At 62.0% G+C, this 14,015-nt stretch overlaps 1 protein-coding gene across 6 annotated transcripts in view; it reads right to left on the bottom strand.

Moving 5' to 3' along the window:
- The window catches only part of PTK2B (protein tyrosine kinase 2 beta), a 29,081-nt gene extending 22,486 nt beyond the window's left edge, over nt 1-6,595 (bottom strand). For 4 of the 6 annotated variants that reach the window (XM_035568300.2, XM_050710135.1, XM_050710132.1 and 1 more), the window contains exon 1: nt 5,813-5,933. Coding sequence is in view for 2 of the 6 variants with exons in the window: in XM_050710133.1 (XP_050566090.1) it covers nt 6,175-6,202 (28 nt within the window). In the remaining 4 variants the exon portion in view is untranslated. Of the gene's footprint in view, nt 1-5,812; nt 5,934-6,174 lie in introns of those variants that run through there. The other 2 variants (XM_050710133.1, XM_050710131.1) reach the window with 2 other exon arrangements.
- Nucleotides 6,596-14,015: the final 7,420 nt, after the last annotated feature.

Here is a 14,015-nt window from a genome sequence, read left to right as displayed (position 1 = left end):
CACCAGGCTCCCTGCGAGCGCAGCTCCCCCCGAGTGCTCGGGCAACGGGGTGCACAGCAGGGACGGGGTCCTGGAGGCAAAACGTCCCTGCCAAGCTCCTGCCGGCTGCTCCCACTCCCTCCACCCGGGCAGAGCAGCCTCACAGCCCCCCCGAGTGCTTCAGGGTGGCCCCAGCCTCCTCCTCGGGGCGGTTTCTATCCAGAGTTCAGCCGCAAGGTTTGTTACAACAGTCCCTGCTGGCCTCCACACTGATGGACGGCTTCCAGGCCAGAAATGCCAAAGCATGGTCCCTTCGCCATGCCAAAGCCGTCAGCTTTTCCGCGCTCCTCCAGCCAGCAGCAAGCCCCCTGGGGCTTCAGGGCAAGAGGCGCCCCCCCGAGCATCCCCAGGCTTTGTGGGCAGCAGGGTCCGTCCTCAAAGCCAGCTCCGCGGCCGTGCCACACAGAGGCACCCAGGTGTGCTGCCCCTGAAAGCCTCCAACAGCAGACTGCTTGGAAACGGCAATTTTCCATCAAAAGCTCAGGTGATCAGGAGCAATAGCAGGATGTTTCCCTCCCCAGAGTTTCCAGGCTGGGAGGCCTGGCTTCCAGCCCGTCCTACTGCAGGGCCAGGCTCCCAGGGCCCTGCGGATGTGCCCTAACCCTGCATTGGATCATGGGGGTCGCCCTGGGGCTCCCCCTCGTTCTTACAATTAATAATGCAACTGTCACCTGGTCTGTTGGTTTTTTCTTGGATTTCCACAACCAAACCCAAGCCCAACGGAGCTCCAGCAAAGAACATCGGTGTGGCTGTGGTACGAGGGAGAGGCATGCGGATGGCCTGGCGGAGCTCCCGAAGTCAGGCTGGGGGGGTCTGCAAGCCCCCGAGGGCAGCAGCAGGGGGGTGCTTGAGGTGCTCCCCCCTCGGGGCGATGCAGGATCACGGGGCTGAGACCAGGACCATGGCAGCAGCAGGGCTCAGCCTCAACCCTCCCGACCGAACCGATCCACCGAAGCTGGCGCAGCGCCGCCAGGCTAAAAATAACCCCGAGCAGCACACAAAGCCTCCCCTCGGGGAGGGGAACAGCTTCCCGGGAACAGGGTGGGCGTATTTCCCGGTAACCTTTCTGCGCGAGAAGGAAGCCGAGGGCTCGCAGCATCGGTTTTGGCAGGCGGGTGCCGGTCGCTAGGCATCCCAGTCGCCAGGCAACCCGCGGGTACCACGCGATGCTGCTCCTGCCTCCTTTTTTTTGGGGAGGGGAGAGGGTCTGGGGCAGGAGCCCACCCTACACTCAGGGCTGGTGTGGGGCATCATCTGTGGGATGCGGCTGGCACCGCTGCGCCGTGACACCTGCAGGGTCCATGGACAGGAGCGGCGCTCGTCCTTCCTCTCCCACCGGTACCAGAAGCGCTCAGCACCCGTCTCTGCTGGAGCTGTGGGTGCCCACACTAATTAACCCCCTTGGATCCACCTCGGCTTTATTTGGGAAACTCAGCTCCTCCAGAACCCCCTGGGCAGGCTGTGTCAGGGGCAGAAATCACGCCGGAGGGTGCCAAGCTGCAGGTCCCCCAGCGCATCCGATCCCGTCCCCCGTGCTCATGCCCGAGCTGCGGCTCCGCAGCCTGGAGCAGCCTCGGCCTCAGTCAGCCCCGCAGCGGCTTCCCCGGGGCAACGTGCACCTAGCGCCAGCCCGGAAGCCACCACCGAGCCCCCTCCCAAAGTCATTTCCCTTTCCCAACTGCCAGGCCCCGGCACGGGGTGCTCTGAACGTTTGGGCAGCGCCCACGAGCAGGTCCCGCCGTGCCCCTCGCTTTATCTGCGCCATCCCAGGCGGCCGCAGCGCGGCTCGGCACCAAACGGCCCCATGGCGGTGCCGTGCCGGCCCAGCAGGCTTTTCAGCAGGGCTTGGGTCTGCAAAACGTGGGGAAGTTTGCGTTTCTCGGGGGAATTCAGCTGAGATTGGGGGAAATTAATTTCTGTAATTTAATTAAGCATTTCATTTTACTGTCATCAGTCATTTCAGTGTGCGCTGGCACGCCGCTGCAGAGGCCTATGCAGGACAAGATCTCCACAAAGCTCAAAGATTTTACCCTTTACAAAGTTTCCAATAAATAAATAAAAATATTAAATAAACAAATAAAAGTTTAAAGGCCATTTTAAAAGTGAAACAAGCTGAACGACCCCCAGAGGTGCCTCCCACTGTTTGCCCCCCATCGCTCTGTGGACACCAGCGCAGGGACAACGCGACGTTTATTCATCTTTAACTCCCCCAAACCGGGAGATTTTTAAACTCTTCCAGCACACCTGCAGTGCACGGCCCCCAGGTTTTAAACTCAAGGTTTTCCTCGTCCGCCCTCAATTAAATGTCACCCTGGCAGTGCTCCGGGAGGCACCGCGAGCACCCGGCCTCCTGCGCCCCGAATGCCCCCCATGCCCAGCGGCACGGCTCCTGCGGGATGGGGGCAGCTTCTTTCTGCCCCCCTGTCTCCGAGCACCACGGCTGGGGCAGCGATGCTCTCTTTGTAAAACGGAGGGACCAATGCTCTCACTTTGTAAAACGGGGGGCAGAAGTGCTCTCACTTTGCCAAACGGGGGGCAGCGATGCTCCCACGTCGCCCGCGGGCAGCGGCGCTGCATTCCTGTGGCTGCACACCCTTTGCTATCTCTGCAAGGGGAAGGGCCTGGGAAGGGGGGGGGGGATTTCCCGTCTGAAATCCCTCGGTGCTTCAGCCTCTGGAGATAACAACAGGCAGCAGAAGGCCCCAGCTCCTGCCAGGTGGAAATTCCCCTCGCAGCCGCTCTCCTGTGGCTGGAACCAGCCGTGGGGACAGGCACAGGTATTTCGCCTCTGGCTGTAGTGGCAGAGGGAGCTGCAGGAAATCCCCACCCCATCCTCCTCTTCCTCCTCCTCCTCCTCCTCTGCTAGGGCCCTGCTGCTGCCTCGGCTCTGGGTGCTGGGGGTCACAGCGGGGGGAGCCCCGGCCTGCCCCCCCAGCCCCTCATCCAGCTCCCAGCCCTTGGCAGCTGTAACTCAGCAGCACCAACAGCAGCAGCCCGGCTTCAGCCGGGGCAGGGAAAGCCTCAGGGACAGTCACAGCCTGCTTGCGTGCCCCGAAAAAAGGAACAGGCCCCTGCACGTAGGGAACGGACGTCTGCTGGATGGGGAGGTGCTGAGCAGGGAGAGAGGAGGGTGCAGCGTGGAGAGGGGTGCAGGGTGCAAGGGGTGCAAGGTGGTGGGCGTGCTAGGGGTGCAATGGCGCGGTTGCGCAGCGTGGCGGGCGTGCAGCAGGGTGGGGGTGCAGCAGGGTGGGGGTGCAGCAGGGTGGGGGTGCAACGTGGCAGGGCGCGCAGCAGGCTGGGGGTGCGTTGTGGCTGTGCATTGTGGTGGGTGTGCATTGTGGTGGGTGTGCAGCGTGCCGGATGTGCGGTGCGGCAGGTGAGCAGCAGCGTGCCCTGGCTCGGAGGCAGAGCGGCCCAGGAAGCGAGGCGGGGGCCAGCTCGCCCTGGAAGCTCCTGGCCGTGGCAGCTCTCGTGCTGAAACGGGAGTTGATTGAAGCTGCGCGAGCAAGGCGTCGGGCTGGTGCTGCGTGGGATGCACGGGGAGCGAGGCAGGACGAGCGCTGGGAAGCCCTGCGGGGAGGGATGAGGGCAGGGAGGAAGCAGAGCTCTCCTGCATCTCCTAACGGGGCACACGATGCTGATAACCACCCTGGAAGCCACCTCCACGGGGCACAGCATCGCCCAGCAACTTTTTCACCCGGGGGAAGCGGACACTTCTAGGCCACAGCTCGCGTCCCGGGATGACATGAATCATGCCCAGCCAGCGGCTGTGTTTTTCCAGTGGCTGCACGGGGAGCCCACGAGAAGTCTCCCTCTGGATGAGGCCGCAGGGTTTTCCCTGTGGGAAGCAGAGTTGTGCTGGAAGCACTTTGGGACTGTTCTATAACACGAAGCATTTGCGCTGCCCCAAAGTGAAAAACATGGCTGAATGCTGTGGGGTTTCCCCGGCTCACAGGAGCTGCGTTTCGAACACGTCGCGTTCCTGTTCCCCTTTGAAGCTGCTTCCCCAAACAGAGCTCGGAGGCCTTGCCGTGACGCCCCCACCCCATGGGGCTGCAGAGAGGTGGCCAAGCCAGAGAGGTAGTCACCCCTGGGAAAGATTTTTCCTATGGAAAATAAACAAATTTTGCCCCAAAATTTCCCCAGGGAAATGTCTCCCTGTGATTTTTGTGCCAAGCATCCTAGGTTTTAGCCTTCCTGCTCCCCAGGCTGCCTCAGCGGAGGAGGAGACCTGCGTATGCACGCTTGCATTCAGGAATGCAAGAAGGCTTCGCAGGAAAGGTTCACGTCTCCATCTACTCCTCGTGAGTAATAACTGTGCCAGGGAAAAAGCAAAATGATTCAGATGTTGCCTCCCCAGCCCCCACCGCCTGAAAGAGCCTAAACGCTGAATATTAACAGCAGCTGAGCACGAAGGCATGGAAACGCAGAGCCTGGGGACAGCGGCACTTGTGCCCCCGCACGCCGGACCCGCACGCGCCCTCGCACTACGTGTGTGTCTTCTTGGGTTTCACACCAGCGTGTGCGAGACACCGCCAGCGAGGCTGAGCCTGCATCCGCCACGCACACACACCAACACCACGGGCTGTGCGTGCATCCCTGCCTGGCCTTCAGAGCCGTGCCGTGAAGCCTGCGTGGGTGCTCCCGCACGGCACCGCTGCCCCATGCGTCCCCCGCGGGACATCCCCAGCTCTGTGCGCCCTCCTCTCCTGTCCCGGCACTCGTGGTCCTCCAAAAACCTGACCCCTGCAGCTCGTCCTGTGCACCTATGGCACAGAGGAGCAGCAGCAGGCAGGCGCCCGGGCTGGATGCTGTGCCAGGAGGTGCACTGCCATGCCATGCAGATGGGCTGCAGGAGCAATGGGTGAGAACGGGGCCAGTCCTGGGCTGTCCCTGCTCCTCTCCAAGCCCCCACGCCTCCCTTCCCCAGGGCTCTCCTCCAGCAGCAGGAGGGTGAGGAGGGACACGTAAAGGATGCGGAGAGGCACTGCAGCTGGCTGCCCCCCCAGCAGATTGCAGGGCCCTGTGGCCATTTTGCCCTAGAAATGCCACTGCACTGGGCGGTCTGGGGCCAAGACAGGGGCAGGAGGACCCTCACAGTGGCTATATGACCAGTGCTGAGCCGTCCCCGCCTCCCCGCCGTAACACCAGAGCCTTGTCCAAGTGGCTGAAGTGCCCGGCCTTCCCCGGCTGCTCCATTTCACCGCCGCTCTGCCACCTCCTCCGGGCAGTCCCAACCCAACCCCGAGCCTGCTGTGCCCTTCCCCACCCCAGTCGCAGGGCGCCTGGCCCTGGGGACACCCTTCCCACCCAGGGGACGTGGGCAGATTCACTCGCTGCATCACCCGGACGGGGCCGGCTTCGGAGGAGCAGCGTGTCCTGCTTGGATGACACGTCCCCGGCCCACCGGGGAAAAAGAAACTGCAACGAGAGGCACCCAAAGCAGAGCGGGGCTCGGGCCCGCCGGCACCTTGCGAGCACGGGGGTGTTGCATCAGCCCCTCGCACCGCAGCGCTCCCGTCCCCGGGCTTCCCCCCTTGCTCCTCTCGAGGCTCGCCGGGGGAAGCCGCCCTGCCCTTGGGCAAACAGTGAGCTGGCAGCAGACAGCAGAGCGGCACCTCCCGCCCCGCCGCCCGTCACATGCCACGGCCCAGCTTTTCCCCGGCACCCCGGCACGGATGAGCAACGGCCCCGCTCCCGCTTCCTTCCCTCGGCTCCCCGCGTTCCCCCCCCTTCTTCGCCCTGCGCCCCGAAAGCGGGCGGCGGCGCTCACCTTGGCGGAAGGGCGCGTGGGGGACGCCTTCGCCCGGGCCGGCCCCGCGGGCAGCTCGGCAGCCTCGCCGGCAGGAGGGCTGCCCGGGCGGGTGCGTGTCCCGCGGGCTGGTACCGGTGCTGAAACCACTCCTCCCCGCCGCCCGCTTCCGGATAGGGCTCGCCGGGGCTGGCGGGAGCCGCGGCGACGCCGCCGGGGAGGAAGAGGAGGCAGCAGGCGAGGAAGGCCCCGGGATCCCTCACCTGCCCACCCAGCCACCCTTCCAGGCCCCGCGGAGCGGGTCGGGGCAGGTCCCATCCGGGAATTTGGGCACGGAGCCCGGAAGGCCGGTGTTTGGGGCTGGTCCCGCTCCCCGCTCGTACCTGGGAAGAGCTGGCAGGCTGCCCCCATGGAGCCCCGGCGGGACGCCCCGGCGCTGCGCAAGGGCCGAGGCAGGAAGGAGGATGGTGCAAGAGCCGCTGTGCCAACGTCCGGGGGTGCGGGGTAGGGTCTGGCACCGCCACCGCCCCAAGGCACCTCCCCGCTTGGGGAGTGCACCAGGCCCCCCTGAACATTCGCTCGCCGAGGACCCCCTCCACGGGCGGACAGCGGGGCCTGCCGCCTGCAGAAGTGCCCCCAGCCCCGGAGCAACGCCGAAAATTAACCTCGGCCGGGTTTGGACATCGAGGAGCCGAGGAAGAGCTGGAGGAGGAGGAGGGGTCACCCCGAGCCCCCCACCAAGCAGCTATGGGACTGCCATGGTCGTGGTGGTGGGGTGCCGTGGGGGCACAGCCGTGAAGCGGAGCAGGATGGGGGAAGCGGCGGGGCGAAGCCGCAGCAGGGCACTTCCCCTAAGCCCGGGCAGGCGTCTTCCCTTCTGCCGCCAGCGCTGCAGGCTGCGGGCACGGCAGAGCCACAAGCTGCATCTGCTGCAGCCCCGCAGGCTTCGTGGGCTAACGGACTCTTCCTGGGAAGGCCCCCCCTGGCCAGCATCCTGCCCCACGGCAGTTTCCCCTTGGGATTCCTCTTCCCCGTGGGTTATCTAGCTCTGCGGCTGGTTCGTGCCGTGGGGAGGAGGGCTGCGTCGGGGTGGCGCAGCCCCTGCTCCCCATGGCTGCTGAGGCCACCCAGCCCCACTGCCAGCAGGGTCCGGGGGAGCCGTGGCCTCCCGGGGGTCCTCTGCCCATCCCGGAGATCCCCTGACCTCAGCAGGTCCCTGCTGAGCTGCACATCAGCGGCTGCACCCCATCACGCAGCCCCATGGCCGGGCACGGTGGGGTCCGGGGGGGGTCCCTTCCTGCGTGGGCGTCCCCTGCCTCGGGAAGAGGCGTTCAGTGACAGCTCTCTCCCCACCATCTCTTTCCAATCCCTTCCTCCTCGGCTCGGCTCACTCCTCCCCTGCTGCCCCAAGCTCACCCCCGAGGCGCGATGCCTGCGGTACAGGGCACAACCTGAGCACAGTCCCCCCGCTGCATGCGCCGAACACAGCCGGAGCATCGCCGCAGCCCGGCGCAGAGGGCAGCAGGACCTCCTCGCACCCCGAGGGATGGGGGAAGGAGGCACAGGGACCAGACGGCTTCTGGGCACCTCGGGGGACAGGAGCAGTGGGGATGAGCACGGGGCGGCCACCGTCACCCTCTGCCCAGCCCAGCCCAGCCCCCGGCGGTGCCCAGAGCTCCCGCGGCGGCTCTCCCACGCACGCGGAGCAGCGCTGACAGCCTGCGCCCACTCTCCACTTGCCAGCCGAGCTATTTCAATGCCTAAATGCCATCAAAGCCCTGCAGCTACCTCCGCACGCCCCATGCGGGCCAGCATCTCCGGCAAAGGGCAGGGGGGAGTGCGGTGGGCAATAGGTGCCCCCTGCTGGGGGGGCAGCTTGGGGGGGGGGGGGGGGAAGCAGAGACCACCGGCTCCAGGATCCCCTCTGCTCGCTGCCATGGCTCCGTGGAGAGGTGCAGCAGCCCCCCGCACACCTTTCCCTCCCCATGCCCTCCCGAGGAGGTGCCTGGGCTCCTCGCAAGTTTGGGAGGGACACAGTGACACTGCTGCCGTGCCCCGGGCAGCACGGCCCCCAAGGAGCAGGGCCACGCTTTTGTCCCGCTGATCCCTGCCAAAAATGAACACCACTACCCACCCCCCGCGCCTCCGACACCGGCTTCAGCCCCGAGACTTACAGGAGAGCTGGTTTAACAGCCTGCTGAGCCATCCCATGCTCCTGCACCGAGGGCGAGCTCGTAGCTAAGAAATGCTTGAGAGAAACAGGTTTCCCCCCGCCTCCCCCCCTTCCCCAAACCACCCTCTTCATTGGCACAGAGGGAAGCGATAAAATCTGACAGGATTTATTAATAGCACCTCTCCTATCACTAGGGAGCGGTGCATCGGCACGGCTTCGAGCATCCCAGCACGGGGCTGCTCGAGGCCAAAAGGCACCGACTTACTTTTGCCAGGGAGCAGGGACGGTGCCGGAGGGTCTGGGTGCCGGAGGAGGACGCCGGCGGTGGCTCCGAGGCCTCCAGCAGATGTTTGCCGTGCTGGGGACACCGGAGAGGAGCAGAAGAAGTTGCGTCGCGCCGGAGCCAGGCAGAAGTGGGGAGATGCTGCCAGGAGAGGCGGCTGGGGGTGTCCTTCGAGCAGGAGGGTGGGATGCAGCGGTCCCCACTCGCTCGGAGCCGCTGCACGGCTGCTGCATGTTATTGCTGCCATCTTCAGGACGGCCAACCTGAGCCGGAGAAATACCCTCCGGGCTTCCCCAGGCCGCCACCTGAAGCGAGTCCCAGGAAAGCAGCTATCTGCATTACTGACTTTGAAACCCGGCCTCGCTTTTGCTTTTCGGGGATGAAAAATCCCAGTCCTCGGTGCTCTGGGAGCAGCAGGAGCAAGGGCGGGAGGCTGCTGCGGGGCGGGCCCAGCGCTGACACCCCCGCATCGCCCCCGAAAGCTGGCTCCTTGGCAGCGCTCGGTGACAGGGACACCCCAGCAGGGCTGGCACAGGGTGACAACAGGGCCACAAGACTGGTGACACCGGGGTGTTTCTGGAGGGGGTGTCACTGTGAGCTGGGATAAATGTTCTGCTGCTAAGCGATGCACCCCAATAGGAGCACAGCTGCTCGAGTCAGCAGCGTGGGGGCCCCATTTCCCCCAGTGCAGGTGCCCCCCACCAGCACCCCATCTCTCCTCAGCCCTTGGCAGCAACAGTGTCAGGCCCTCAAACTTAGAAAAGGATGAAGGAATTAGCAGGGAAAGGCACCAAATGGGGCTAGATCTGCTCTTCTTCCAGAGCTCTGACCAGCATTTTTCCCCCACTACGCCCACAAAGGGGCCAGGCAGGCAGCGGGGAGGGAGGGCTGGGCTGTCCCCAAAGCCAGCAGGGTCCTCCACAATTTATCTGCTGACATATTCCTGCTCATCGACCCCACTCAGCCTGTGCCTACAGACCCCGGGTCTCCTCCCCAGCCCAGCCCAGCCCAGCTCTCACTGCTGGTGCTTCGGGATGTGGCATTGGGTCCAGCCAGCCCTGCAGAGCTGAGATCCTGCCGGGCCTCGGAGCAGCCCCCAACCCACTTTGGGGGATGCCTTTTGGTTACTCCTGGCTCCCACCCCAGGGAAAATAACCGCCCTCAGAAAGGGGGTCCCTGGCGGCCAGGTAGGACACGACGCCCCACCTGCAGCCGATGCAGCCCTGGGGAGGCAGAGCAGTGCCGGGAGGGGGGCCTTGCCCCCCCAGCCCAGCGATGGAGGAGGCCGAGGTGACTGCGTCCGGCCACCTCGTGACTGCAGGACAACCGCTTCTCCACCCGGAGCCACCGGTGCTCACGACAGCAGGGGTGGGAGGGTGGTGGCCATGAAACCTGGAGGAACGGAGCTCCGTGGTGGCCCGGGCATCCGCTCGCCTTTAGCTGCGGAACCGGTGGCATCCCCGTGCTGTTGCCATGGGGTTGCCATGGATTTTGAGTCTGCTGTTACCATGGAGAAAGGAGGAGGCCGGGAGTGGGGGGGCTGCTGCCAGGACCACCAGGACGTCCCCCAGACCCCGCACTGAGGAGCTGGGGGCCTGACAGGGCTCTGATTCCATTTCTTGCCCTTCTTGAAGGCGGGAGTGGCGCTGCCTTCCCAGGGAATCGAAGCTCCTGCCGGAGTCGGCTACAGGCAGCTCTCCCGGCTGCGGGTCCTCTCCCTTGCCGAGGGGCTGGGTGGGATAGGAGCCAGGAGAAAAGGGGGTGTCAGGGAAGGGCTCTGGGGTTGCTCCAAGCCCCTGCAGGATCTCAGCTCTGCGGGGCTGGGTGAGCCCATCACGGTGGTCCCAAGGCAGGAGGGCTGGGCTGGGCACGGGAGGACAGGCTCTGTAGGCACGGGCTGAGTGGGGTCACACGTCAGCTGAGGTCCTGGTTTGGGACTGAGGTGGTCCGGTGGGTGCTGCACTCCCTGACAGAGGATGTATTTCTGCTGTGTGGTTGTCCCACATCTGGGGACACATGTGGGGCAACGCCTGTGCACAGCGAGGTTCAGGAGGGCACTCAGGTCCCAGTGGGGCTGGGCTCTGAGCTGGCCATAAAAATCGCCATGGCAGCTCATGAGCGTGGTTTTATTTGAGAAATGAGCTCATGATGGGAGTTTTATGTGAGAAACCTTGATGCGAGCTGTCCTGACCTGCTCCCTCTCCTTCTGGCCTGCAGGTGCATGGAGATCACGGCTGCGGATTCACAGGGGTCCGTGATACACAGACACCGAGGCTTTATTCCCTAAATTTCCCTATCTGATTACAGATTACTGCCAACCACCACTAGCAAGTGTACGTATAATTAATAAAGCAAATGTGTATTGAGCCATTATGAATTATTGCCAAGAAAGCAATTATATATAGATAGATCTATATTGTCAATAGTAGCAGCAATCAACAGTATAGTAGCAAGTGTGTATATATATGTAAAGTATATATATATTAATATACAGGAACGTACCACTTTTAATATATGATATATATGATATATAACATATGATATATAACATATATAATATATAATATATAATAAATATTATGTATGTTATATGATGTGTGGTATGTGAATGTGATATATATATCATATATATGATATATAGTATACAGTATACAATATAAAATATACAATATATGATATACAATACACAATGTATTGTAAGTGTTATTTATAATATATTTTATAATATAACATATAACATTACAGGAACTTACCACTAGTATAGTAGCAAATATACTGACGATAGCTTACTTATCTGTACACGTGTGCACATACGTTCAAAATGTCACCGGTACAGAGCGCGATCAAGCCGACCTCAGCAATGGGCCAGTTCAGACCCAGCAGGGCCCAGCACGACAAAGACAAAGCCCCGTGCCGATATCGGTCGGCTTCCCGGGGCTCGGAGTCATCCGGGCTTCCCCAGCCAGGCCGGGTTTCTGTCGGGAACCCTGCAGGAAAAGGCAAAGTTTGTGCAGCACGGGAAGGGCTCGGGGAGAGGCTTTTTGGGGCGGAAAACGAGTCCTCTGTGCCACAAAGACACGAGAGGGCGCGGCTCCCTGCACCCAAGCACCGGCGGGCGCTGCTCTGTTGGGTGCTCTGCCCGCACGGCCGGGCGGTGGGGCTGCGTCCTGCCCGCTCCGGCAGCTTCTGCTTTCCCCACATCGCTCTCCGGTTCTTCCAGCTGAAACAGCCAACAGCAGTCACCAATTCCTGCTTTCTTGGATGTTTTTCTCTTTTCCAGACGAAGCACTGCTGTTTCAGTTCCTTGTTGCTGCCCTTCTTTTCAGTATCTCAGGCTGCTCAAAGTTCCTGGGTGCACGCTGTGCCTTTCCAAGGCTGTTTCTGGTTCCCAGACCGGGTTTTCAGGTGGGCAGTTCCCAGGCTGGAAGGCATTTTCTTCTGTCTCTGTATTAGCAGATATCTACCTGGGGAGTCCAGACCTGGTCCCAGTACTGCAGACGTGGCCTCACCGGTGCTGAGGAAGGATCCCCTCCCTTGACCTGCACTTTGCCCAGTACAGTCCAACAGAGCAGCGGCCCTCTTTGTGGCGAGGGCCCTCTGCTGGCTCCTGTTCAGCCCGGTGCCCACCAGGACCCCAGGCCCTTCTCTGCCAGGCTGCTTCCAGGCTGCTCCCCAGGGCTCCGTTTCTCAGTGTCCCTTCAAGGAGCATTTGGGGAGCACTCCCATAGCTCCAGCAATGCAGCCCCAGCTCTTGCTCCCCTTCCTGCCGTAGCAGGGTGCTGAGCTCCCCCAAGGGTGCCAGTTCCTGCCTTAGTGGGCAAAAGAGTCCAACACCCCCAGCCTGAGTGCCCCGCAGCAGCCAGCTGGTCACTGCTACTAGCCCAGGGGAAAGATGCCCAGCCTTCCTCCGCACTCATTTATCTGAGTGGAGCCAAGAATGGCATCCACAGACAAATGCAGCAGAGGAGGACCAGCAGCAATGAGATGTCCCCCCAGGTTGCTGTGAGGCCTTGGGCAGGAGAAGGGCACGGGGCTGGGGCAGGTGGTGGTGCTGGGCTGGGGGCTGGCTGCCCCCATGCTTCGTGTCCACAGGAACTTCGTGACCATGTAGCCCAGCATGCTGTAGAGGAAGAGGGCCACCATGAGGACAAGGGCCTGAGGAAGGGCAGCACGGTGCACTGCCTCCAGCAGTCCTGGGGCAGGATGGAGGACAGAGTGCGGAGGAGCACTGGGAGCAAGCAGGGCCAGCAGGAGACACCAGAGAGCTCGGCACCCGCTCGGAAAGGAGAGGAAGCAAGTCAGGACAACTTGTGTCAAGGGTTTCTCAGTTAAAACTCCTGGCCACACCAACGGGTTGCCTTTTTGTGGGGTAGAGGAGCCACCCTGGCGGGCGCTTTATGGGGTGCCTTGGTGGCCACCTTGTCCTGACTGAGGGGGAACATGCAGCATGGCTGGAGCTGGAAGGGGGCTCTGCTGTGGGTGCTGCCGTGGCTGCTCCTCCTCTGGGGCTGAGCTCTCTTCTGCCTGGCCCGGGGCTTTCCCTCGGCACTGGGCAGTGCCCAGAGCGCAGACGGGATTCTGGGGGTGTCACCCTGGCCAGCGTCCCCCCCCACACTCCTAACCCACTTCCTCCCCTGCCCCCAGCCTTCGCCATTCCCCACTTTTTCCCTCGCTCCTCAGTACCTGTCCTCCCTTGACCTGCTGGCAACACTTTGCCCAGTGCAGCCCAACAGAGCAGCGGCCCTCTTTGTGGCGAGGGCCCTCTGCTGGCTCCTGTTCAGCTCGGTGCCCACCAGGACCCCAGGCCCTTCTCTGCCAGGCTGCTTCCCAGCCGGCTGCCCCCAGCAGGTGTTGGTGCTGGGCTTGTTCCTCCCCACGGGCAGGACCCTGCACTTCTTATTGAACTTTATGAGGCTCCTATCAGCCCTTTTCTCCGGCCTGTCTGTCTGACCTGGCTGTGAGCCCCAGGGGTGGCCAGCCAGCACCCGTGCTGGGTTGGTGGCCCTGGGAAGACGCTTGTGCTGCTGGATGCTTCCCTGCCTCTGCCAGTGCCCCAGGGAGGGCAGAGCAGGGCAGGGCTAGCCCCTTGCACAGCCCCAGGGCTCTGTTTCTCAATGTCCCTTCAAGGAGCATTTGGCGAGCGCTCCCACGGCTCCAGCAATGCAGCCCCAGCTCTTGCTCCCCTTCCCGCTGCAGCAGGGTGCTGAGCTCCCCCAAGGGTGCCGGTCACTGCCTCAGTGGGCAAAAGGGTCCTGTAAGAAAAATCTCAATAATTTTCCCAGAGAAGATCTTCTGTGAAGCTATCTTATTCACAAGTGCAATGGCGGGCGTCCTGCAAGCAGGAGCGCACAGTAAACGTTTATCCTAACCTTATATTCCCTATTACCCGACACCTGATTTCTCCCATTTCCTCACTGGCTGAGTACTACAGGTTCACAACCTACTCAATACCCTTCTATACCATATGTGTACAATTTTATTTGACCAACTGTTAATTTCTCCTTTTCCTCTTTTTTCCTTCTTCTCCTGCGACTAGAGGGCTCGTGATTTTTGTTTTTCCTGATTTCGTACTGCTCATCCTGTTTTTCTTAGCTATCCTCCTTATTTTGGGACAGGGGGACTTTCCCCTTACCTGCTTCACATACTCCCCACTGCTATGCCGCACAATCCCTTTTGAATATGGAAATACACCTTCTATTGCAAAAACACAACTTTGTTCCTCACAATTCCCCCCTCTTCTTTTCTTACTCCTATTGTTGTTTTTGCTC

This window comes from Cygnus atratus, chromosome 3, assembly GCF_013377495.2.
Source record: "Cygnus atratus isolate AKBS03 ecotype Queensland, Australia chromosome 3, CAtr_DNAZoo_HiC_assembly, whole genome shotgun sequence".
NCBI lineage: Eukaryota > Metazoa > Chordata > Aves > Anseriformes > Anatidae > Cygnus > Cygnus atratus.
Note: the sequence above shows the minus strand (reverse complement) of the source record. Positions and strands in the feature narration are given on the sequence as shown.